We start from the raw sequence: 23,249 nt of genomic DNA, 5'->3' as shown, positions 1-23,249 counted from the left end.
CTCTTCTGTTGTAGCTAGCACCTACTTTTGACCTACGAAAAATAGCTTAGCAGATGTTTAAGATTTCAAAGAGTTCACCTGCCTGAATGCTAAAACAAAACAAAACAAAAACAAAAAACAAACCCCAAAAAACCACAAACAAACAAAAAAAACCAAATTTCCATATTTTATTCCTCTGTCTTCTTATTTCTTTAGGAACAATATAAACAGACATTCCCAGCAGCACAGCTAAAGAAACAGGAATCATCTAAGAACCTGAAGAAGGTTATTGCAGCTTTGTCAAGCTCCAAACCAACATCTAGTTCACCAGCTCATCAAAAACTCACATCCTTGGAAAACAACCATTCTAATCCATTCCTGACAAATGCACTTTTAGGTAATCACCAACCCAATGGAGTTATTCAGAGCGTCATCCAGGAGGCTCCTCTTGCACTTACTACGAAACTGAAATCCCAGACCAAGATCAATGAAAGTGTAGCCATTTCTAGTAGTGCCCCCTTTTCTTTGCCAGTAAACTTGAGTGCATGTGGGAAAAAACCAACTGGTAACCGGACACCCGTTATGCCCTCTACCTCTCCTGTGTTACCTGGTTCAGGAAAGGATAAAACAGTCAGCAATAATGCAGTAAATGCAGTAAAAACACAACACCGCCTTCATTCTGCAAAACTGGTGGTGGAGCAGTTCAGAGGGGTAGACTCAGATGCCCCCAGCAGTAAGGACTCTGACGACTCAAATGATGACGACGACGACGATGAAGATGAAGATGAGGACGATGAAGATGATGATTCTGATGATAGCCAATCAGGTGGTTTAACCTTTTTAATAGGAAAAGCAGAAATTTTTATTTTTTGAGTGTTGAAAACAAACATGTATTTCCCACCATATTTTAAAATAGGGGTAGGAAATTCTGGGGCAGCATGGCCCACGGTGTCCTACAGATATCCTGGAAAGTAACACATCTCCCAGTCCCCCATTGTGTCGTATCCAAAATCATGTTTTGGGTATTCTGATGCTTGGTCATATGGCAAGTATACTTTCAGCTGTCCTTGTAAGATGGCTCCACAGCCTTCTGGAAAAGCTGTCAGAGACCTGCCTTCCAGATCAATCACCCAGCCTGCAGCTCATGTACTGCTTATGTGGCAAGGTGCCCAGGAGGGGGATGGAGAGAATAGGCTGGTTGGTGGGTAATTATTCTGGCAGGTAGAGCCCATCTGCAGAACAGGCTTCCCCAACCAGAGAGGGACTAAACAAAGGCCTTTTAATTTGCAAGAGTGGCAAGAAAAGCATGTTTCTAGGCTTCATTCAGGAGCACAGTAGTCAATGAGCAGGATTAGAGAAAAGTAGTACCACGACAGTTGTAAGGGCTGCAGTATTCATAGATAGTGTTCAGACTACTATTTTAAAGGCTTATAAGCAATTCAGAAAGGCAAGGCCCGTTTTAAAGAGTTGATTGTATTCCCAGTCACTCCTTTCTCCTCTGTGTGCCAACATCCCTTGGGTCCAGCTCCACCTTCATCATTCTCTTTCCCCCTCTCATCCACACATTAATCCTCTTTTTTTTTTTTCTCACAGCTGTAGCCCGTCTTCAGTTCCTTATCCTGTCTACCCTTTCCTCTAACTCTTCCTTTGCCCAGATCTCCACACTTCCAATTCTGATGCCTTTCAGCCTGTACCCAGTTCCATTGTTTGCTTCCTCTTCATGCTAGGTTTCACAACCTGTGAAGTGCCCTTCCTGTGGTGGTGTTCAACCACTGCCTGGCTCACAGGGGATGTCTTAGCTGTAGCTCATTCTAGGGTAAACAGTCTCTTAAAAGACTGCAGCTTCTGTCTCTCACCTTCTCATGGAAAAACAAAGAATTCCATCCTAAAAACCAGTGCATTATCATGCAGAATTACTTTATGCTGTCATATTTGTAGTAATTTAAAAGTTTAGGTAGTTAATTATAGCCTTCTATTTATACGTGAGATGTTATTTAAAAAAAAAAAAATTGAAGTCAGAAAAGCCTCTTATTTAATAAGACAAAAGACTTCGCAAGTGTTAGAACTTAAATATATTTGTCATTAGTTATCAAGTCATAATGTGCCTTTTGCCACACTTCTTTTTAAACAGAGTCTGACAGTAATTCTGAGTCAGATACAGAAGGGTCTGAGGATGAAGATGATGAGGATGATAAAGATCAAGATGAATCGGATACAGACACTGAGGGAGAAAAACCTCCACTGAAACTGAGTAAAACGTCATCCTCTGTGAAGAGCTCTTCCATTGGTCTTGCAGCTCATTCCACCCCACTTAATCTCCAAGTAGCAAAGACCCCAAGCTCTGCGCCAGCTGCCTTATGTCCTGAGTCCCAGCCTGCGGTTTTTCTTGGGACAGCACCATCTACTCTTACACCAAGTACACACTGTGGTATCTGAATGTCTTTTGTTATAGTACAATGTAACATCTAAGTGGCATGTGTTTGTAAAAGTAGTTTAGACACTGGTATCAAGTGATACCTTGACATAAGAAAGAAATTTTTTTTTACAGTATGAACAATCATTCACTGGAACAACCTCCCTAGGGATGTGGTAGAGTCACTGGAGGTTTTCAAGATGAGGTTGGACAGGGTGCTAGATCATCTCATCTAGGCTCCCTTTCCCATGAAAGGTTGAACCAGATGATTTTTTGAGGTCCCTTCTAACCTGGGCTATTCTCTGATTCCGTGATCTTTTCATGGGTGTTTGCAACAGACATTAAAATCGGTCAGCAGAATGGCGAGTTCTCAGGACCTGAACATTACACTTAGTCCAGGACATTTTAGCTTATGTAATTATTTGAGGGAAGGTAGGATGAAATAGCCAGACTTGATATTTATTACATTAAAGCTCTTCACTATTTAGTCTTTGTTATTTACCATTTTATTCTAAACTAGTTATTTCTAATTTCTATGCATTATAGTTTGCATTCTGCATTTTCTACTTCTGCCCCTTCCTCAACAGATTTAATAACTGTATTTAGTTAAAATATAACTTTATTCGTTATTATTTCAAAATCCTGAGTAGAATTTGTGGATTACATGCAAGGAATTATTTTTAAAAGGTTCATGAAAAGTACGTTTAGCATTTGCCTGATGTTACATAGTGTTTATAATTCTTCATTTGGTGACTAATTTGTAAGATTTAGTAATTATTACTGCTACAGAAAAGAATGCGTTTTTGAAAGTCACACTTCTCAATTTGCGTGGTAACAATTAAATTGCATATTTACTACTTTGAATTAGAAACTTGATATTTAATCAACACGCAAGTAAGTAGATTTTAAATGGGGACATCCGCTCATAAATTGGCTTTTATATTTGGATTCAGTGGAATAGGAATTTCATTCCATGTCATCAAGGGCATTAACTTTGAAGCAGTGTAATGTGATCTACTTCTTATTTTTCCCAGAAACAGGCCTGTTAATCGCACAGTTTATAAAAGATTTCCCATGCATTAGGAGTAATACAAATTTTTAAAATAGATAATTTTTTTGCTCAGGAATCTGTGTTGATTTATGATGCTTTGAAAAGGCTGATAGCGGATTTTTGTCTGTTTATGGAGGTGGGAAGTAGAATAAATTAATTTTGTGTCCTTGTTTAGGTACATTACTTTTTCTTAATAAGAATCACCGGAACACAATTAAAATATTTTTGTGTCCATTTTGCCTAAAGCTGGTCAGTCACTGAAGAGGTCTTCTGTCTCTTCTCTGTATCTGTTTTTCACTGGACAACTCTTTCAATTCACTTGTATTTGGACAAGTGATCTCCCTCCCTCCACTGTGACTATTAGAAGTAATGTAATAGTCAGTCATGTTAGTTTAAGACTGCAGACATGTGTCCAAGAAGTTTGGCATCAAAGCATGGGTAGTTCCTCCGTGCTTTCTGTAGAGGACTCCTAGCAGTTGCTTCCGGATTGTGCAGGCATCTCAGTTGGAAACCTGTGCCATTGCACCATACGACACTCCTTCTGGCTGTAAGAGGTTGGAGCAAGGTCAAGGTTTCAGTCTGATAATGATACTCTCTCACATCCATTTCCACAGGGAAGAGATAGGTCACGTTATTTACCCAAGGTCCAAACTACCTTTTTGAGAAATGGATCTGCCAAAAGTTCGTCTGTGTACGTAGTTCATATCTTACAGTTCTCCCAAAGAGGCCTGAGAAAAGCATCAGCCTTTGGCACTCCATAAAACCCCACGTTTGGCAATTGTCTCTATGATGTTATTGATTCAGTCTCTTGACTAGGGCCAAACACAGCATCTGTTTGAACTTTGAAAAGCTGGAATAATCCTGAAAATTTTCTGCATTTGGCAGTTGACTGCAATCTTGGAGGCTGAGCCTATTATACTATATGGATTTTTAACGTAAAGAGTGTTTTCATTTTCATCTTCTGTACTGAAAAAAATTAAATATGGTCTAGTGTAGAAAAACAGGTGTGCAAGGAATTATTTTAGCAATATCTGAGAACGCCAAATGAGGCAAGCAGTTCAGTATGGCATAATTAGGTTTTCTTCTGTTTACAATTTTAGAAGAGGTTAAAGGAAACTTAGAGGAAAATGTATTTAAAAAGGAGAATAGTTACATTAATTTTCTTGGTACTTGAGGTATGTAGTGGCTAGAATGTAAAAATTATTTATCTTTTGGGGATATGAGGATAAAAAGTATATTTTAGGAACATGTTTTCATTTTGTAAATTCTCTTAGGTGTTAATCAGAAATTCTGTTTTAGGTATTTCAAAAAGACGAAGAGTAACAGATGAACGGGAGCTGCGTGTTCCTCTCAAATACGGGTGGGTTATGTATATGCTTGATATTCCTTAAAGGGAGATAATACCTTCAAAAGTCAGTTGGTAAAGAAATGGCAGTTTAAAAACTTTTGAGGCTGACTAATAAGGAAAGGGCTTCAATGATTTAGATTTCCAAATGGATCTCTTTAAAGGTGTCAACATATTTCACGTGTTAATTTTTGTGCAGCAAATTTGCTCTTTTGCAAACATGACCTGTCTCTTAGCAATTTTGCCACTGGAAATTAATCCTGAGGGTTAATCTGAGCCACTATAGACTCCAAATAACTCCCTGAAATATAGTTCTAAGCCATTTAAAATCTGGTAATATGTAAGTAGCTTGATACAAATAAATCCATATATAGTCAGAGTTTGGACAATCTACATAATAACAATTTCTGGTTTTGCCTATTTGATTTGTGATACTCTTGTCACATTTTAGATATGTACCTTTTTCCTTTTATGTAAAAATCTTAAACTGATATTAATTACTTGTTTTTTAAAAAGTGTATTGTTGTATGCAACTATTTCATATTACTCTAGCTGGCAAAGAGAAACCCGAATAAGAAACTTCGGTGGTCGTCTTCAAGGAGAAGTAGCATATTTTGCACCTTGCGGAAAGAAGCTGAGACAGTATCCTGAAGTAGTAAAGGTACATTCCTTTTTTTAACTTCCATGTTCTAATGCTACTAAGCATGCTTGCAATTAAAAAAATGCCATTTTTTCCCTCCAATAAAGATACTTATTTCAAAATATCCTGTGATGTGAGGCGTAATGTATCTCAGTCTGTTACTGATTTGATCTCCTATAAATGCATATCCCTTTGATAGAATATGCAAAACATTACACTCACAAAGTTAGCTGTACATCAAAGCTGGGTTGTAATTATTTACAAGCTGAAGTGGAAAAATATGTGATTTTTTCAGTATCTCAGCAGAAATGGAATAATGGATATCTCAAGGGACAATTTCAGCTTCAGTGCAAAAATAGGAGTGGGTGACTTCTATGAAGCCAGAGATGGACCGCAGGTATCCACTTTTTAAAAAGTAAAGTCTTTGATCCAAGGAACATTAACTTAAATTTAGGTGAAGTAATTTTTGCTACAATCTGAAGCATTGCCTGTTTTTAGCTAATTCTTTCTAAAAATTGTGCGTGTTTCTTAATAGTAGTTATATTGAGATGCTGAGAGCTTGATCCTGGGCAGTGTTGAAAACCGCTCCTCTCAGGGATTTTATTAGGAGGTTGCAGGAGTTTGGCATGCCTTATGATCAGCTCTGAGCCTGGGTTTGTCTAGTACGAAAGAACTCTGAGCTACGTATTAGTCGGTGTTCAGATATTTTTGACTAAAACTCTATTTCTTCCTTTACTGTATAAACCTAATATTGATAGTAATTTATGTGTATGTGTTAAATCACACTCTTTTCATGTATTCATGTGCATAATATATATATAAAATAAGTGTTTAAATACAAGTGTTTCCTGTATTGAGAATACCATCTGAGCTTCCTGAAGCGTGAGATTTTTACGGGAAGGAATGCCGAGTTATACCAGTTATACTTTACAGTGGTAGAACTGTTAGACTTTGCGTAGATAAACCACACAAGGATAGATAAAATTAGAATTTTAAGGAAATTAATACTATGTTTGTGTCATACTGTGTTACTGTATTTTGGTCATGTTGCCATTTCTTCAAGATGAGCATGAAAGTTTTTGGACTTTTGTCAGTGAATATATTTGTTTCTTTAAAAGAGAACTATGTTACTATAGGAATACGTTACTATAGGAATGTCGGCAGACATCATGCTATCAGCAATCTTGAATTCAGGCTCTAGTTAAGCCTTATGTCCATGTGATACCCTGCAGAAATACTTAATGTTCACATAGTATAAATTTGAAAGCAATAAAGACTGAGTTCATAGTAAGCAGCTACTTCTAGATAGTGCTTCCTGATTCCTGGCTTACAGGGTAAAACATTGCTAGGCTCTCTTCATGTCTGGCCTTCAGAAAACAACAAGTTCATGTAGTTGAGAACTTTGCTATGTACCTGAAATAATTCCTTATACTGTGAACATAATGTAATGTCAGGGTATCTGCTCTCTTTTTACCCTGTTACCTTTTTTTGTGTCTGTTGCCCATATTACTTCATTAGTCTTGTTCCCTTCTCTAGTTATCTCTTTCTTCTCCCTTTAATTCATGAGGTGATTTGCAGATCATGCCCTTCTTTGATACTATAAAACTTCAGAATGAAGGCATCAGGAGGGGCAGATTTCTGAGGGCAAGGTTGGCAGTATGAATAGTAAGTTGCTGTACATCTCACTGTAGTTTCTACTTGTATAGTTTGTGGTAGGTTCCACTGAGAGTTGGTTAGACAGAGGAAAAGTTTTCTTGTTAAACAAACAAACAAAAAAAGGGACCGAGGGCAGCTGTTTCAGATGTGCTAAAACGTATTTACATTTTATGTATGAGGTTTTGAATGGGAAGATGATAATGTAAACAGTTGAGCTATACTCAGGCTGATAATATCCACTTAGTAAAACAGTATGTGATACTGATACTTCATGAAGAAAACTTGCACCCTTTTTACTGAAATTTTTAAACTTGTCCAGCTTCAAAACAATGTGATAATCATATCTTCATGGATGTCTGGAGGTAACTCCAGGAATTTTATTTCTGCTTTTGCTGTAATTTCAAGTATTCTGTATAGCCTTTCATGGTTACTCTTCCCTTCCTTTGTTATACATTTCTGTCATCTTTTGAGACACGCAGCAGGCATCCAAATTGATTGGGTAAGTTTCACAAAGCTCAAAGATGCGAAGAAAATGATCTAAGGGCTAAATCAGTTGTATTGAAGAATTAACTATAACAAGCCAAAAATACATGGATTACCTGCTTCTGATAGTGCCTGTGTTTCTCTCTGCCGGTACACAAGCAACCAGATTTTATGGGTTATTCAACGCAGTTATTAACTGCTTTAACAGAGAAGCATATCTGTCAGAAGTGGGCCATGAAATAGCAGGGTTAGAGGAATGTTTGAAGTTTGGCAACTGTGGAAATTCAGTGACATGACCTGGAGGCTTGAAACTGCTGTGGTTTAGAAAGATTAGTGTGAATGTGATTTGATGTGATGGCGAGGGCATGGGTCCTTATGAGTTCGAGTAACATGTATAGGAATACTGCATCAAGTCATAGATGTAAGAGAGTGTTGTGGAGTGATACTGAGCTGTGCCCTAAGATAGCATCTTGCTGGCTTTCATTAATATATTACAGCAAGAGTATTCATCACAATCACAGAATGGTTGAGGTTGGAAGGGACCTCTGGAGGTCACCTTGTCAAAAACCCCCTGCTCAAGAAGGGTCACCTAGAGCCAGTTACCCAGGACCACGTCCAGGCAGCTGTTGAAAGTCTCTAAGATGGGAGACTCCACAACCTCCCTGGGCCACCTGTTCCAGTTCTCGGTCGCGGTGACAAAGTGTTTCCTGATGTTCAGAGGGAACCTCCTGTGTTTCAGTTTGTGCCCACTGTCTCTTGTCCTGTCACTGGGCACCTCTGAAAAGAGCCTGGCTCCGTCCTGTTTGCACCCTCCCCTCCAGGTATTTATACACATTGGTGAGATCCCCCTGAGCCTTCTCTCCTCCAGGCTGAGCAGTCCCAGCTCTCTCAGCCCTTTCCTTCTCAGGGTCATTATGAAGTTAGAGAAAACTTGACTCTTCATGCAGCTCCATTCAGATCCATGTAGTTGAAGGTGAAATATCAGTAAGGGCAAAATACAGACTTTTTAACCTGGATATAGCTCTCTGGGAGTAATCGCTAAGTCATGGTAAACATGGTATGCGCTTTTTTCCCCCAATAAGATTTTTCATAAAGCGGTGAAAAGAATGTTTGGTGGTTTTGTACCTTTTTTTAAAGCTGATTCTTAAGCTTATTGTTGTTTACTTAACAGACTTATTCTGTGAATAACTATTTAGAATTCTAAAATATTTGACAGACGCAATAAAAATACCATACAGAACAGCCAACTTTAAAATCAGCTGTCATACGTGTTTGTAATGTAGTAGTAATTATTTGCTTCCTTTTCTAGAAACTGGAATTTAAAATGTTTGTCCTATTCTGAATTCTAGAATTCAGTTTAGAATGCTTTGTTGTTAATTTTTTCTCACAAATCTAAACTGAAAAGAGGATGTCTGATTCTTGTGAGTGCCTATGGTTTTGTTCATTAGTTTGGTTAATGGGCTTTGAGCTTGATTCTGCTGCCACGCATAGTTATCTGGTGACTTTTTGGCAAATGTCCTGATGTACAGTGTTGCAATAGATGGTAGATGCCTGAAGGTGAGAAATTGAATTAAGTTATTACTTTGATTAGTTTCTACAATAAACCACAACATTTCAGTGTTATTGCCGTTTTTTCTCTAATGTTTGTGTAGCAAAGCTTAGATTTTATGTAAGCCCCTGATTCTCCTGTGTTGGGGCACAACCCCCATATTTTTTTCTTTGGAATATTGAAAATCCACAGAATATCAGATTGTACGTTCTTTTAATAGAAATGTATTTTGGGTCAGATTTTAAAAGATACCTGAGCACAAAATATAGATGGTCAATTAACTCCTGCTTAACCCTTAATGGATCTGTTCTGGACTATTTTTGTCTTGTCCTTTTTTAAACTTGAGGAAACTTGTTGCATCCACGATGTCCTTTGGCAGGACATTAAACAGTCTTCTCCCCATTCCTTGAAACGCCAGGTCCTTTTGCTTATTGAACCTTCTACTAGCTTCATTTGATGGCCTCTAGTTTCTCCTTTGGGAGGCATTAGGAAAATGTAATATACATCCGTAGTCTCTGTGGCAGTAATGATCTTGTAGACCTCTCTTTCTCTTCCGCATATTTGTTATATTCCCCCCCCCCCCCCCCCCCCCCGCCTTTTAAGTAGTACTCTTTAAGTAGTACTCTTTAAGTAGTACTCTTTAAGTAGTACTCTTAAAGACAGAAAATGAATTAATTTCTGTTTAAGTGTTAGACGTAACTATTTTGGATTAAAAAGTTCTTAGTGATGATGCATTGTACACATAGTGATATGGTCATGATTCTGAACAGCTTGTTTTTAGGAACATAGCTAATAACAAAGCCCTTTGGGAAGTCTGTTAACTAAGCGTGAGATGTACTCTTGGGCTGGTCTTAACTGGGAGTGATTCAAACTTCAAAAAAAGGTATCTTTGGAGATACCGATAGCTTCCTTGGAATCTGAATGTTTCATTAGCAAAATGCCATTTCTTTTGTCGAATCTTATATTAAACATTTGTAATTATGAAGAATGAGCAGGAAGAATTAAAAGATAAGTTGTCAGAAAAAGCAAATAAAAATGTATTTTATGGTACAGCAAATTTGCTTTCAGTATTTATGTCCATATAAATGTGAAAACTTTTGGTAATGCAAATGTATTTTTTCTGAACAGATATTTAACTAATGTGTTTTATAAGTTACCAACTTTCATTCTTGCTTTAGCAGACATTTTCAAAATCTTTTACAAACCTTTTTAAGGCAGATTATGGAGTAGTCCTGAAGGATACTTAGCTTACATTTTTTTTCCTCGCATTTTTCAAACACTTGGGAAAATGGTAAAACACGTTACAATTTTGAAATACTCATGTTCAATCAAACAGGATCAGATAAACCGTGCTCCTCTTCTGCTCAGTAGGCGCAATAAACTCTACTTTTTATCAGTTAAAGTAAAGGTATTGCTATGTGAGGACTAACTTGGTTATTTGTATTGACAAAGTATTTCAGTGTTTGTCTTAGACTCCGCAAAAAAACAGTAGTAATAGTGAAAGAAAGGGTTGAATGTATTGCTGCATATTTTGTTCAGTTAGAGAATATAGTTAACATAACTTTTAGTTCACATAGATGGATTCTTGAAGCAATCAAAAGTTTATAACTTCTAAGTTGGCGCAGAAATTAATTTTTCTGCAGTAGATGAGGGTAGAACTAAATTGTACTAAATAAAACTTCAAGATTAAAATGAATCTGTGGTTTTTTTCAACTTGGTTGTTGAGATCTACAACACCCCAGAAAGCAATATTTGAAAATATACTACTGCCTTTGCTTGTTATGTATGTCAAAATTTCTGTAAACACTAACAGTTGGAAGACAGTGACTCATAGCTTGACACTTTTTTTCATTCATGTTGAGCAGTGGATTATGTGAAAGCAGAGTAGTTATTTTTGAGTTTATGTAATAAGGAAGAATCTATTTCACCTTTTAAAAAGGGTTGAGCAATAAGCGATTTGGTCAGAAATAATTAAAAATGACACAGTAGTGGCATACCTGCTAGGTAATAACTGTGTATGTCACTGAATAGTCTTCAAAATCTTGCATAGTAGTACAATTTACAAAAGTTGGTAGTGATAGCCTGTCAATATATAGCTTCTGTGCATCATCAAAACATCGTACTGCCCAAATAGTACATCACAGCTCTTGCATATTTTTTAATATATATATATATATATAAAAATATGTATATATATTAAAATATATATATATAAATAAAAAATATTCGGGGGGGGGGGGAACAACCCAAAACTCTTGCTGTTCATGTTCTCAAGTGTCTTAGATTTCTTTTTCCTTTTTTTTAATCTGGGTTTATAATACCTGTCTGTGAAATGTGTCAATTAAAAGGGTGTGCAGTGGTGTCTTCTGAAGGAAGAGGAAGTAATTCCCCGTATCAGAGCTATGGAAGGGCGTAGAGGACGACCACCAAATCCAGACAGACAGCACTCTAGAGAGGAGTCAAGAATGAGACGACGCAAAGGCCGACCTCCGAATGTTGGTAGCACTGAATTTCTAGACAACAGCGATGCAAAGCTTTTAAGAAAGCTCCAGGCTCAAGGTAAGAAGTACGTTATTGTTTTCACGAACAGAAGGTATCAGTATATACAGAGTTAATGTTTTTTCTAAAGAGGAGTGATGTGTTTCACTTGGATATTAGTATACAACATTTTAGTTCGGAAATTTGTCACATGCTTTTATTGAAGCCTTTGTCTTTTTCAAGATCAGTAAGTGTATATATGATTCAAAGAAAGAAGTGTGTCTGTAAATGCGTGTCTAAGAGCTTACTCTATAGTTACTTTATTTAGATCTATAAAATTTAAAAAAGCAGACACTCGATAATCTGGTTACCACTGATGTATTATTTTAAACTGGCAAAAATCAACAGATCTTTTTTTTCCCCTGTATCAGCTCAAACAACAGTGGACCTAGAAATTGAAATTGAAAACCACTAAGTTAGCATTTCTGTGAAGCTTTTGGCTGTTCCAGGGAAAATACTTTTCTTGTGGAATCCCTGATAGTGACAAGATTTAAATGCCCATAAGGTTGAATAGGATCCTGTAATAAGTAGTACCAAAGTTGACAGTAGAACTTTCATGATATCAAGTACTACTATATATCAAAAGCATGAGGGCCTGGTTTTAAATACACATCAGGTACATGACTTTTGAATTTCAATTCTTTAGTCCATAACTGTGTCATATTTTCTGAATGCATCTAATCCAATGTGAAAAATTCTTACAGCCCAGGAGTCAGGATGTTTGGTTTAACTTAAGACTTAACTGTTCTTTCATGTGCTGACTGTGGACGTGTTTGGGTAGCTACCTTGTATTTTGCATAATGTCCTTGCTAAGAGTATGTGTGCCTTTAGTATCTGCCTTGGTGTGATTCTTTGTGTCTTGCTGCCTGCAAAGGCTACTGTTCTGTATAGATCTATTGAAGGCATGCAATGGTAATGCTTTGGACACATGGACAAGAGAGAAGGCAGTTTTAGAAATACCTTAGTACATGGTATGTCTTGTAGTGTCGCACAGCTATTTTACCTGCGTGTTAAGGTCACCACCACCTTTTGTTCAGTCTGAGAATTAGGAAACCGTAAGTGTCAACTGCTGAAGCATTGTAGCATTTGCTGCGAGGCTGTGTATTTATTGTTGAGAGACTAACTGATTCCAGAAGTCTTTTCTTCTCAGTGGGAAAAGATAAGCCCTAGTCACTAAGCCATTTTGCTTCACTTTGTATCTTCCCTTTCCCTATATAGGTCACTGTAAGGGATGGGGGGGAAGTATTTAGGAGCACTCTCCCATGTCTATTTTCCCACCACACACTGTAGCATTTAATAAAATGAACAACATATGGTCTATATATACAAGAAGATTCAGAATGTGTAATATTTGATGTTACGTACGTTCATATCTACCTTGCTGCTTTTTTCCCCCCTCATGAGAACATAAGAAGTGTCTCAGTGGCTTAGCCCAGCGGTTCATCTAGTGCAGAGCTCTGTCTCCAGTAGTGGCCATAGGAGATGCTGCTTGGAGAAAGCATGTGAACCTAATCACTTCTTGGCCTGTTTATTTCCTCATACATGCACTGTGGCATCCTGAGGTATTTTGAGTGATGTTGTAGAGCACATTTTTTTCTTGCTCCATTTACTTTCTATTTATGGAACTGTTGCCCGTGAGTTAGCCTGTTCTTTGTTTTTTAACCTCCTGACAATGTTTGCTTTGCCAGCCTCCTGTGGCAACAAGTTCCAGAAGTCTGCAAAATACTGGACCATTTTCATTTTTAAAAAAATAATCTTCTGTTACTGTCAGTGGGTGTTCTCTAGTTCCATTATTGCGGGGTTTGGAGAATAACAGTTCTCCAGTTTATGTTACCCACCACCTTGATGATTTTGCAGACCTTGATCCTCTCTGTCCTTAGTCTTCTCCTTTCCAAAGTGAAGAGCCCAAGTATTTTTAGTCTTTTCTCAAAAGGTAGTTGTTCCATCCCTTTGATCCTCTTATGTGTCCTCTAATTTTGGTATTTCTTTTCTAGGTGTATTACCTTACATTTATCTATGATGAAGCTCATCTGCTACCTTTGCCCACTGTTTTGCAGGGCTCTTCCAGAGTTCCTTGCTGTCAGCACAGCCTTGGATTTTCCAGAATGCTTAATATCATCTTCACATTTTGGGATTTAATTTTGCAGTCCCCTTTACAGGTTTCATTGATGAAAAAAGATATTAAATAAAGCTGGTTCTAATATTGATTAGTGAAGAAACCCGCTAAAATAACTCTTCATCACAAAAGGTGACTGCTGATCTCTGCCGTTCACCTGCTATCATTTAAAGAGCTTTCAGTCTGTGAAGCTTTCCTTCAATAACATAACAGCTTAGTTTATTAATAATGTTTGACTTAGAACCTAGTCAAATACTTTCTGAAATTCCAAATACGTTATGTCCGTTAGATTCTCTTTATCTCCCTGTTACTGACACTCCCATTGAAACCTGAAATTAGGCAGAATTTCTCTTTGTAGAAGCCATGCTGACTGTCTGAACTGATGGTGTTTTATAATGTACTCAGTAAGTATATATAAGACATAATATGTACAATAAGTCTCTACCACCTCAACAGGAAAGGAAAATCAGACTGATCTGCAGTTTCCAAGACTACTTCTAGAGTCGTTTTTTTGTTGATGAGACTTGCCAATCCTATGACACAGTGCCTGTTGTTAATAATACGGTAAACACCCAGACCAGTGTCTTGTAGTTTCATGTTAGTGTTCCTTCAGATTTCACAGCTTACTCTGTCTGTCCTGGTGATCTGTTAACATCTGACTTACCTCTTTGATCTAATACTTCTTTTATATTTACCTCAAATTCATCTATGTCTTCTGACCTGTCTGCTGTAGATGATGAACTGAGTAGGGGAATCTACCCAACATCTTCAGCAGTAGAGACTGGCACAAGGAATTCAGTAACCTTTTTTTCTAAGGCTCTTTTTTCTATCCTGTTCATCGTTAGGTCCCACTGATTGCATTTATGCCTTCCTGTTGTGATGTATGTAAAGATCTTTTACTGTCTGCTCAGGCATCCTTTGCAAGGTGCTCTTCAAATTCTTTTTTAGCCTTTCTAACTCACTCTTTAAGTTTGGTGTGTCATAGGCTTTCCTGTTCTTATTTGAACAAACTTTTCATTTTTTACACGTTCACCATTTTCCTCTGATGGCCTCCTTTTCTGAAGAGCCACATATGGACTACCTTTTTCCTTTTTTCAGTGCGGCTCAGTGTTTACCTGGACAAGTATACGTTTTTTTGAACTGCTTCTAGGTTGCTCACTTGAAGTATGCGTGCTTGAAGACTGCTTTTGTACAGCTTCTTTTACGGTTCCACCAAATGGACTACATAGATGTAGATGTCTCTTCATTGTTTTTATGCTATGTGACTTGATGCTGCACTTTGCAGAGAAGGCTGGTCTTCTGCCTGTACATCTCATTCTGACATTCCTGTAACGTTGGTACCTGGAAACACCATGTATTATTAACTATCCTTCTGCTGTGTCCATGAGATGTCCGTTACATCTGGATTATCATTTGATACCAAGAATTCTAGTTTCCCTAATTTCTTTTTAGATTTCTTAGCTTGATTTAGAAGCCCTTAAATTTTGCTCAATAGAGCACATACTAGTTGAATGAAAATACAGGTGGTCAGATTTGTTGTCCCTGTTTTTTGCAGTACAGGTGTTTGTTTCCCATCTGTCCTTTTCAAACACATGCTGAACAGTAACTACATCCTCCTCATAGATTGCATCAATTCAGACTAAGCGGTCCCCTGCATCTGTTGGCCTTTCCGTATAGTTCATAGTTTTAAGTTCTCCTCTATAACATAAATTCTAATTTCCAGCTACTGGTTCTGTTTCAATTAAGGTGTAACTTCTCCTTCTGTATGGTTTCCCCTTGGCCCTGAAGGTTTCCCTGTTGTCATGTACCTATTTACACCACCCTTGCTATCTACAGCATCATCTTATCTATACATGGATTTTCCATATGTCTGCCTGCATCTTGGTCATCGCACAAGAAGCTGACAGTGTTTTGGAGAATGCTATCAAAGAGGTCCTGGACCTCAGTCCTTTGAGTAGCAAGCTGAATTCAACCTTCAGAAAATCCTTCCTACAGCTGTCTTAACATTAGTGTGCCCATGCACAGTTCATCCACATTTCGTAAATGTTCTCACTTAAAGTAGTAGAATACTTCAGGAATTTACTAATCTGGGAAGTGTGACCCAGATGAGTGTGCTCTTACTGCATTGTTAAAAAAGGATTAGATAATTACATGAGGTGACTTACAAGGAAAACAGTAATTTCATGCTTTCTGAATAAAATGTTGATTTAGTACTCCGAGAAATGTTTTCTGCTTTAAAAATAAAGAAGAAATCAGTTTTTAAATAAAGCAGCATTATTGGCCTGATGCTATCACTTAACAGGTAATTTTTTCCTCCAGAAATAGTATTTTCTTTTATGTAGAAAGTATCCATGTTCATTTGCTGATACATGAGATAGCACTAAAGGTAGTTGATAGTGAAATGTTGTCAAGGTAGATCTGTGCAAAACAAATCCACTGTTTTCTCTGTCTTTACCTCATGCAAATGTCTGGAATATGAGCTATATCTTTACTGTTGGACAGCATTGTTTTTATGAACTTAATATTTTCTTTTTGTAACAGAAATAGCTAGGCAAGCAGCCCAAATAAAGCTACTGAGAAAACTTCAGAAGCAGGAACAAGCTCGAGCTGCCAAAGAAGCGAAAAAACAGCAAGGTAAGTATTACTTGTGAAAGTTTGTGCATGCTAGCAGATTATTTTGAAAAGTATGAATGAAAAGTTACCTGTCTCTTGTCATGTTCTGCTGATACTAATTTTTTGTTTGCTTTTGTTTGTTAGCTATTATGGCAGCTGAAGAAAAGCGAAAGCAAAAGGAGCAGATAAAGATAATGAAGCAGCAGGTAAACTTTGTGTGATTGGTAAATAAGCTTTTTAAATTGTGTTTGGAATTATTGAATTAGATGTATTTCAATTATTTAGTAAATTATTAAGTATTCTGATTACTAAGTTAATTTTTTAAATCTAGTTTTAAAGAACACACAGTGTGTATTATTTAAAAATCTAAACTCTATAGTTGTTCATGTTGTCAGGACGCTGTAGTTTTGTCTGCGTTGATTTAAGCCACCCAACATATGTAACTGCTTGCCAATATCAGTAAGAAATTCAAAAACTGCTACTGAAGTACAGTGATGCAGTCTTCCTTTATTTTGTTCTGTGAAAACAAACAGTGCTATATCTGTTTATGTAAATACTAGAATAGTGTAATTAGCTTCTTCAGTGATTTTGGCTGGCTGTCAGTGGTTTTAGGTTGTGTGTGAAGGGTTGTATCTCAGTATGCCAGTGAATTAATACATGTTTTTAAAGATACAAGTGTTGTTAAATACTGTCATAGCAAATACTTCCAATAAGAGTGAGGCCATATAAACTTTACCAAATGAAGCTACTTATGGAAGTAGGCTTTTAATTTTTTTAACAACTGATTTTAACAAATTAGTGAAAAGTTATGTATGTTGGGAATCTGAAAATTTTTAGAAGGGAATAATTTGCATCTAAAAATATATTTGTGTGGTTGGTTTTCTATATTCGTTCTGTTCAGTATGAAATTTACTACAGAGTTCAGAAATTAAATACTTCATCTGGTAGCAATCAAAGGACAAATTTTTTAGCTTTCGTGAAAAGACATTGTTTGTATTCAGTACCATTATTGCTTTAGGTTTTTGCCCTCTTACAGTAGCAGAGAATAAGTATATAGAACCTTCTAAAAGTAGGAAAAGTTGACTTCGGTAGGCCAATTCAGTCTGCACTACTGTTGAATTAGTATGTGTATGCATAGTACAGACAGTACATTTGATTATTTTTAAACAAGACTGTCTAAATATTGTTTGAATTAACTGTTTTATGTTCAATGTTCATATTCTTATCGTAGTATTTAGAGAGGCTTAAATTAAAGGGATATATGGAGATGGAAAGGATGAACGTTTACTATTAAAACCAATACCTTTTATTTGTGATAGAAACTTTTACTGAAATTTGCATGAAATTCTATAAATATTTGCACTCGATGACATGTTACTTTGTAATGTAGTGTGTATTTTTAGCTCTAAATAAAATTTTGAAGTTGGACATGGGAAGACAGGATTCCAGGTTTGACTTCCACTGCATTCACTGCATCAGCTTCTTGGGACGTTCCATTAACTTCCTGATTTAAAATACCTCATGCCTTTCATACAGGATAAAGCTGAAGTTTGTTGCAGGGAAAATGTTTCTTCAGTGGTGCAGTGTCTTCACTGTAGTCTATTTATATTGTAGTTCAGTTGTGTTTTTTCTAAAGATGGTTTAGTTACAATTTTTTGGGGGGCTCCTAGTTACACCTTTTCAACCTGTTGTGTCTCTGTTGAATTTTATTTTGCAGCTAAGTTGCATTTGGATCTCTGTAGAAGTGTCATGTCTAACATTCAGATTCAGAAATCAGCAAACCAAAACATGTCTCTATTTCATTTGTTTGTGTTTTTTTTTTAATCTCAGAGAACAATTAATTAGGATTAAATAATAGCATCATAGAATCGTTTAGGTTGGAAAGGAAGGACCTTTAAGATCATTGAGTCCAACCGGTAACCTAGCACTGCCAAGTCCACCACTAAACCATGCCCCTAAGCACCACATCCAAATGTCTTTTAAATACCTTCAGGGATGGTTACTCCACCACTTCCCTGGGCAGCCTGTACTCCACCAAGCCTGGGCAGCTTGACAACCCTTTCGGTGAAGAAATGTTTCGTAATATCCACTCTAAACCTCCCCTGGTGCAACTTGAGGCCATTTTCTCTTGTCCTATGGCTTGTTACTTGGGAGAAGAGACCGACCCCCACCTTGTCACGACCTCCTTTCAGGCAGTTGTAGAGAGCAATAAGGTCTCCCCTCAGCCTCCTTTTCTTCAGGCTAAACAGCCCCAGTTCCCTCAGCTGCTCCTCATCCGGCTTGTGCTCCAGACCCTTCCCCAGCTTTGTTGCCCTTCTCTGGGACACGCTCCAGCCCCTCAATGTGTTCGTATGATCTCATCATCCCACCACTTAGGAAATGAGATCTCTCATTATTTTGCCTGTAAGTGGCATCCTGAGGTGATTAAAAAAAACCAATGACAATATAAAGGCCTTTCACATCTTTGAAATCCAGATATCATAACCTAACATACTTTTTTTTTTTTTTAAGTAGTTAACCAAAATTCATGTTACTGCAGACTACCGTAAATATCTCAGGAATAGATAACAATTAATCCTTTGTTGGTAACTGTTTAGATTTTTCCATGAAGAAAGTGCTCAGTATACTAGACAGTGGACTAGAAGTTGTCACTCTACCATCTATGAGTTAAACTAGGAAAGGCTGAGAGAGCTGGGACTGCTCAGCCTGGAGGAGAGAAGGCTCAGGGGGATCTCACCAATGTGTATAAATACCTGGAGGGGAGGGTGCAAACAGGACGGAGCCAGGCTCTTTTCAGAGGTGCCCAGTGACAGGACAAGAGACAGTGGGCACAAACTGAAACACAGGAGGTTCCCTCTGAACATCAGGAAACACTTTGTCACCGCGACCGAGAACTGGAACAGGTGGCCCAGGGAGGTTGTGGAGTCTCCCATCTTAGAGACTTTCAACAGCTGCCTGGACGTGGTCCTGGGTAACTGGCTCTAGGTGACCCTTCTTGAGCAGGGTTTTTTTGACAAGGTGACAACCTCAACCATTCTGAACTTTTGTAGATAGTGATAGCTTCAAAGTTTCCACTTCTGAAGGCAAGCCATACTTGTTGAAGAAAGGCAAATAACACAGATTTTTTTTTTTTATTTTTTTTTTTTTAAAGAGTATTGGACTTGTATCCATTCACATCACCCTATGATTATAAAGTGGTCCTAACATTCTTAGGTGTGCAGGGAGCAAGAATTGCTTAGTTGGTGAATACGTCAAATCCAGACCTTGTTTATCATCACCATATTCCTTCTTGATGTATAAACTGATAAAATTTTCATTATTCCAATGTGTAGAATACTACTTTTCTTCTCTGAGATATTTCTTTACTGATCTCTACTGAAGTTTGTTCTGTATAACTCTAGCCTTTGTGGAATTGAAAGAGTATACTACATACTCTCAACTTTTGTACAGTTTTGTTTGTAAAGTATAATGGGGAATAATAGATACTTAAGGTCCATGCTGGGACCTTTGCATGTTGAAAATAAAAGTTCAACGCTGTATAAACAAGGCCCTGAATGAATTTGCTGGATAAGGTAGTCTAATGCTGGACTTCTCAATAGTTTAAGGAGCTGGTAAGATTTGCCTGAAGTTTGTAAGACCTCACGTGGTAGTCTCGTATTGGAGCTCTATTCTTCAGGAAATTTCGTATGTCTGTTCTCTTCTGTGATTGCTCCTTTTCTGTTAAATATTCTAGATTATCTTTCTTTAGGGGCTTGGTTTTGGTTTTAGTTATTTTTCCATAAAGTATATGCATCACTAGGTGTTCTCTAGAAAGTAAAATTTGAGATTAGTCCACGTTCTAGAGTCTCAGACCAGCTCACAAGAAAACAATGTCTTCCATACAGATGGGCTTTACCCTCGCTGTTGGGAAAACATCTGCTGTTCCAGAAAAGAGCATTGAGCTCCACTTCAGGCTTCCGACTTGGGCCTCCCAGCTTGCAGGGCTTTTCCGTGGTCTCTGTTTTGCTGTTAAAACTTTACAGCAAGTCCAGCTGAATGTATTGTAGCACTTCTCTTCAGGATGGTCCCTTTGTAGTCACTGCGGCTCAAGCAGCTTTTTTGAGATAATAAAGCCTCTAATAATGTGCTATGAAATTTTTAATATGAGCTTGGGTCATTACTGTTTAACAGACAAAACCCATGCAGCGCAGGAAATGTGAACTAATCCCAAAGTTTGCAATGATTGAACTAATTCCTGGAAAAGAATAAATTAGAATATGGTTACACAGCATTCATCTGTGGAGTGCTTAGCTTGATCGTTTTCTTCTTACCATGATGAAACATGCTGAAATATGTTGTACTGCCTGTGGCTGCTGTTTCAGTTACTTTTTTTGTTATTTCACTCTTCAGCATGTATAAAACTTAGTCCCCTAAACTACATATTAAAGCATCCAAACTCATCATCAGTTACCTGAATGCTTTAAAAATCTGGAGAAATGGAAGTGTACTTAACTAATAATATTATCCAGGTTGCATGTGGGTGACTATTGTTGGCTGACAGAGTATGTGCTTTGGCTTTCACAGTACTCAGATTCTTCATGTTGCCCGTGGTACCATAATGAACTGAAAGGCTGCTAGAACCAAGGCAGAAAATAGTGGCTTGACAGAACACCGTATTTCTTATTCAGGGAGATCAGATCAAAACATGTTTTTCATGTCATAGATCCCATTTCCATTCATTCCTAAATAGCTCCACCATTGCCAGCTAGAATTTGAATGCTGCTAGCTTACTTAACGTGGTCGTTAATCTGGTCCCCTTAAAGCTGTTAAAAAAAAAAAAATACTATGACAACTTACACATGAGTACCTATGCATAACTAAATGTTGGTTCCTTCAGGGATATACCAGACATCTCCTAATGCTAGTAAAAATTCCAGAAATACACTGTTATATGGGAACAATTGACTACAATGGGTGTGAGACTCGATAACAAAACATATATATGTCTAAATTTGGTCATTTTTTAGAATGTAAAAGTAAATTCACTTTCTCAGTATTGTTTTTTTAAAAAGAAATAACTTTCTTCCCCTTGTAGGAAAAAATTAAGCGAATCCAGCAAATCAGAATGGAGAAAGAACTTCGAGCTCAGCAAATTTTAGAGGTAAAAATAATGGATCAAATGTAACTTTTGTGTTACCATTTTAAAGAATGTTGTATTTTAATAGTCACACATGCAGTTAGGAATGTAACTAAATATAACAGCTCTAACAACCTGGACTTCCACAGGCCAGTTCAAAAATGTGTCTTAAAGTACTTTTCTTAAAAAAATCTATATTAACTGCGACCCAAATCTTGCAAATGTTCACTTGGGTTCCCGACTTTCTACACAAATAGTCTTGTATTTGCTAAAGTTAACAGCATAAGTATTCCTTTGTTAGAAAACAAGTTTGCAATAATAGGATGTTAAAGCAGTATCATGCTCTGCTCTGTATGAAGTCCAGTGGATTTAAAATACTAAGGTTATATATATGCCATAATATACTGGTATACTATACTAGTTTGCTAGTATACTAGCAAAGATAGATTGCTAGTTTTCAAGTCTCCATTCATGGCAAAAATAATGGTAATCTCTTTTGCATTTATATTTTCTTGTTTCTGTGTATACTTATGTTCTTAGTTAGAATAGCCAGGTGAAGCAGTTTTGAGTGGGACTTGAAATTCTGGCTTAATTTTTAGAAAGTAAATGAATTGTGAATTGATTGATTATGAAAGCTGCATTGGGGAAGAAATCTGTTGCAATGTACACGATATGTGATGATGTTTTGAACTTTTAAAGGCACATAACTTTATTTCTAGTCAGATTATTTTCAAGTTGTGATGGTGCTGTTGTGTGACCTGTTTTGCATGCACAGGCAAAAAAGAAAAAGAAGGAAGAAGCAGCAAATGCCAAATTATTGGAGGCCGAAAAACGAATAAAGGTTAGTTTAGAGGAGCTCCAAAAACAAGAACTGTGTTATTGTGCATAATGTATTTTGATGTATAAAAGCAGTAAATTTGGAAGAATATTCATGGATAATGAAACTGTGAATAGAGATGGCATATGAATAACGTGTACGTATCTTTATATAAATATATGAAGCATACACAGAGAGAAGTTTGTGTATGTGTGACATATACAAACACACACATACATACGTTCATACATACACACGTGAATATATAGAGAGACAGTAATTTTTTTTTTGTGCTATTACCATTTCTGCTTACATGACGCTTGGTTTGCATAACTTAAAAAGCTTGTGCAGTAACATTATTCACAATATTCTTTTAAGCACACTATCAAAAAACTTGGTTGCTTCTCAACAAGCGTAGTATTTTCTAGGCTGTATATATACAAGACTACAGAACTCTTTTACAAACGTCGGAAAACACAGTTTTATATATGTACTTCTATTACTGCTTTGGCATTCTTGGTGTATTTTATGGGGTGTATGGAACTCCCAACTCAATAGACTTGCTGCCATGTATACTATATATACTTCTCTGTGGTCAGTTTATGGGGGGTGGGGAAGTAAGAATTTAATTCAGGTGTGCTGTTTTAGTGTGGCAAAAATGTACAACTTCGTAAGTAAATTTTGATAGATATTTTAAATACATTTTTGTTCTTTTGTTTAAGGAAAAAGAGATGCGAAGGCAGCAAGCTGTTCTTCTGAAACACCAGGTTGGTATGCATTCAGTTGACCAAACAGACAGAATGCCAATTGTGAACTACTACTTAAGCTATAGGAGGGGGTGGGGGGGTGGTGGAATCTTCAAAATATGCCCTTTTTAAATTTCTGGGTTTGATTCCTGCACAAATTTTCTTTCATCCTTATGATTTGTTGCTT

At 37.1% G+C, this 23,249-nt stretch overlaps 1 protein-coding gene across 12 annotated transcripts in view; it reads left to right on the top strand.

Moving 5' to 3' along the window:
• BAZ2B (bromodomain adjacent to zinc finger domain 2B) overlaps positions 1-23,249 on the top strand; it is a 173,908-nt gene that overhangs the window by 113,182 nt on the left and 37,477 nt on the right. For 5 of the 12 annotated variants that reach the window (XM_075511367.1, XM_075511372.1, XM_075511364.1 and 2 more), the window contains 11 exons: positions 196-805; positions 2,111-2,407; positions 4,743-4,803; positions 5,341-5,449; positions 5,724-5,825; positions 11,465-11,675; positions 16,312-16,404; positions 16,528-16,589; positions 21,458-21,523; positions 22,275-22,340; positions 23,039-23,083. In XM_075511367.1, the coding sequence (XP_075367482.1) occupies positions 196-805; positions 2,111-2,407; positions 4,743-4,803; positions 5,341-5,449; positions 5,724-5,825; positions 11,465-11,675; positions 16,312-16,404; positions 16,528-16,589; positions 21,458-21,523; positions 22,275-22,340; positions 23,039-23,083 (1,722 nt within the window). The remainder of the gene's footprint in view (positions 1-195; positions 806-2,110; positions 2,408-4,742; positions 4,804-5,340; positions 5,450-5,723; positions 5,826-11,464; positions 11,676-16,311; positions 16,405-16,527; positions 16,590-21,457; positions 21,524-22,274; positions 22,341-23,038; positions 23,084-23,249) is intronic. The other 7 variants (XM_075511374.1, XM_075511373.1, XM_075511371.1 and 4 more) reach the window with 4 other exon arrangements.

This window comes from Mycteria americana, chromosome 9 (genome assembly GCF_035582795.1).
Source record: "Mycteria americana isolate JAX WOST 10 ecotype Jacksonville Zoo and Gardens chromosome 9, USCA_MyAme_1.0, whole genome shotgun sequence".
Taxonomy (NCBI): Eukaryota; Metazoa; Chordata; class Aves; order Ciconiiformes; family Ciconiidae; genus Mycteria; species Mycteria americana.
This window is presented reverse-complemented; position numbering and strand designations above follow the sequence as displayed.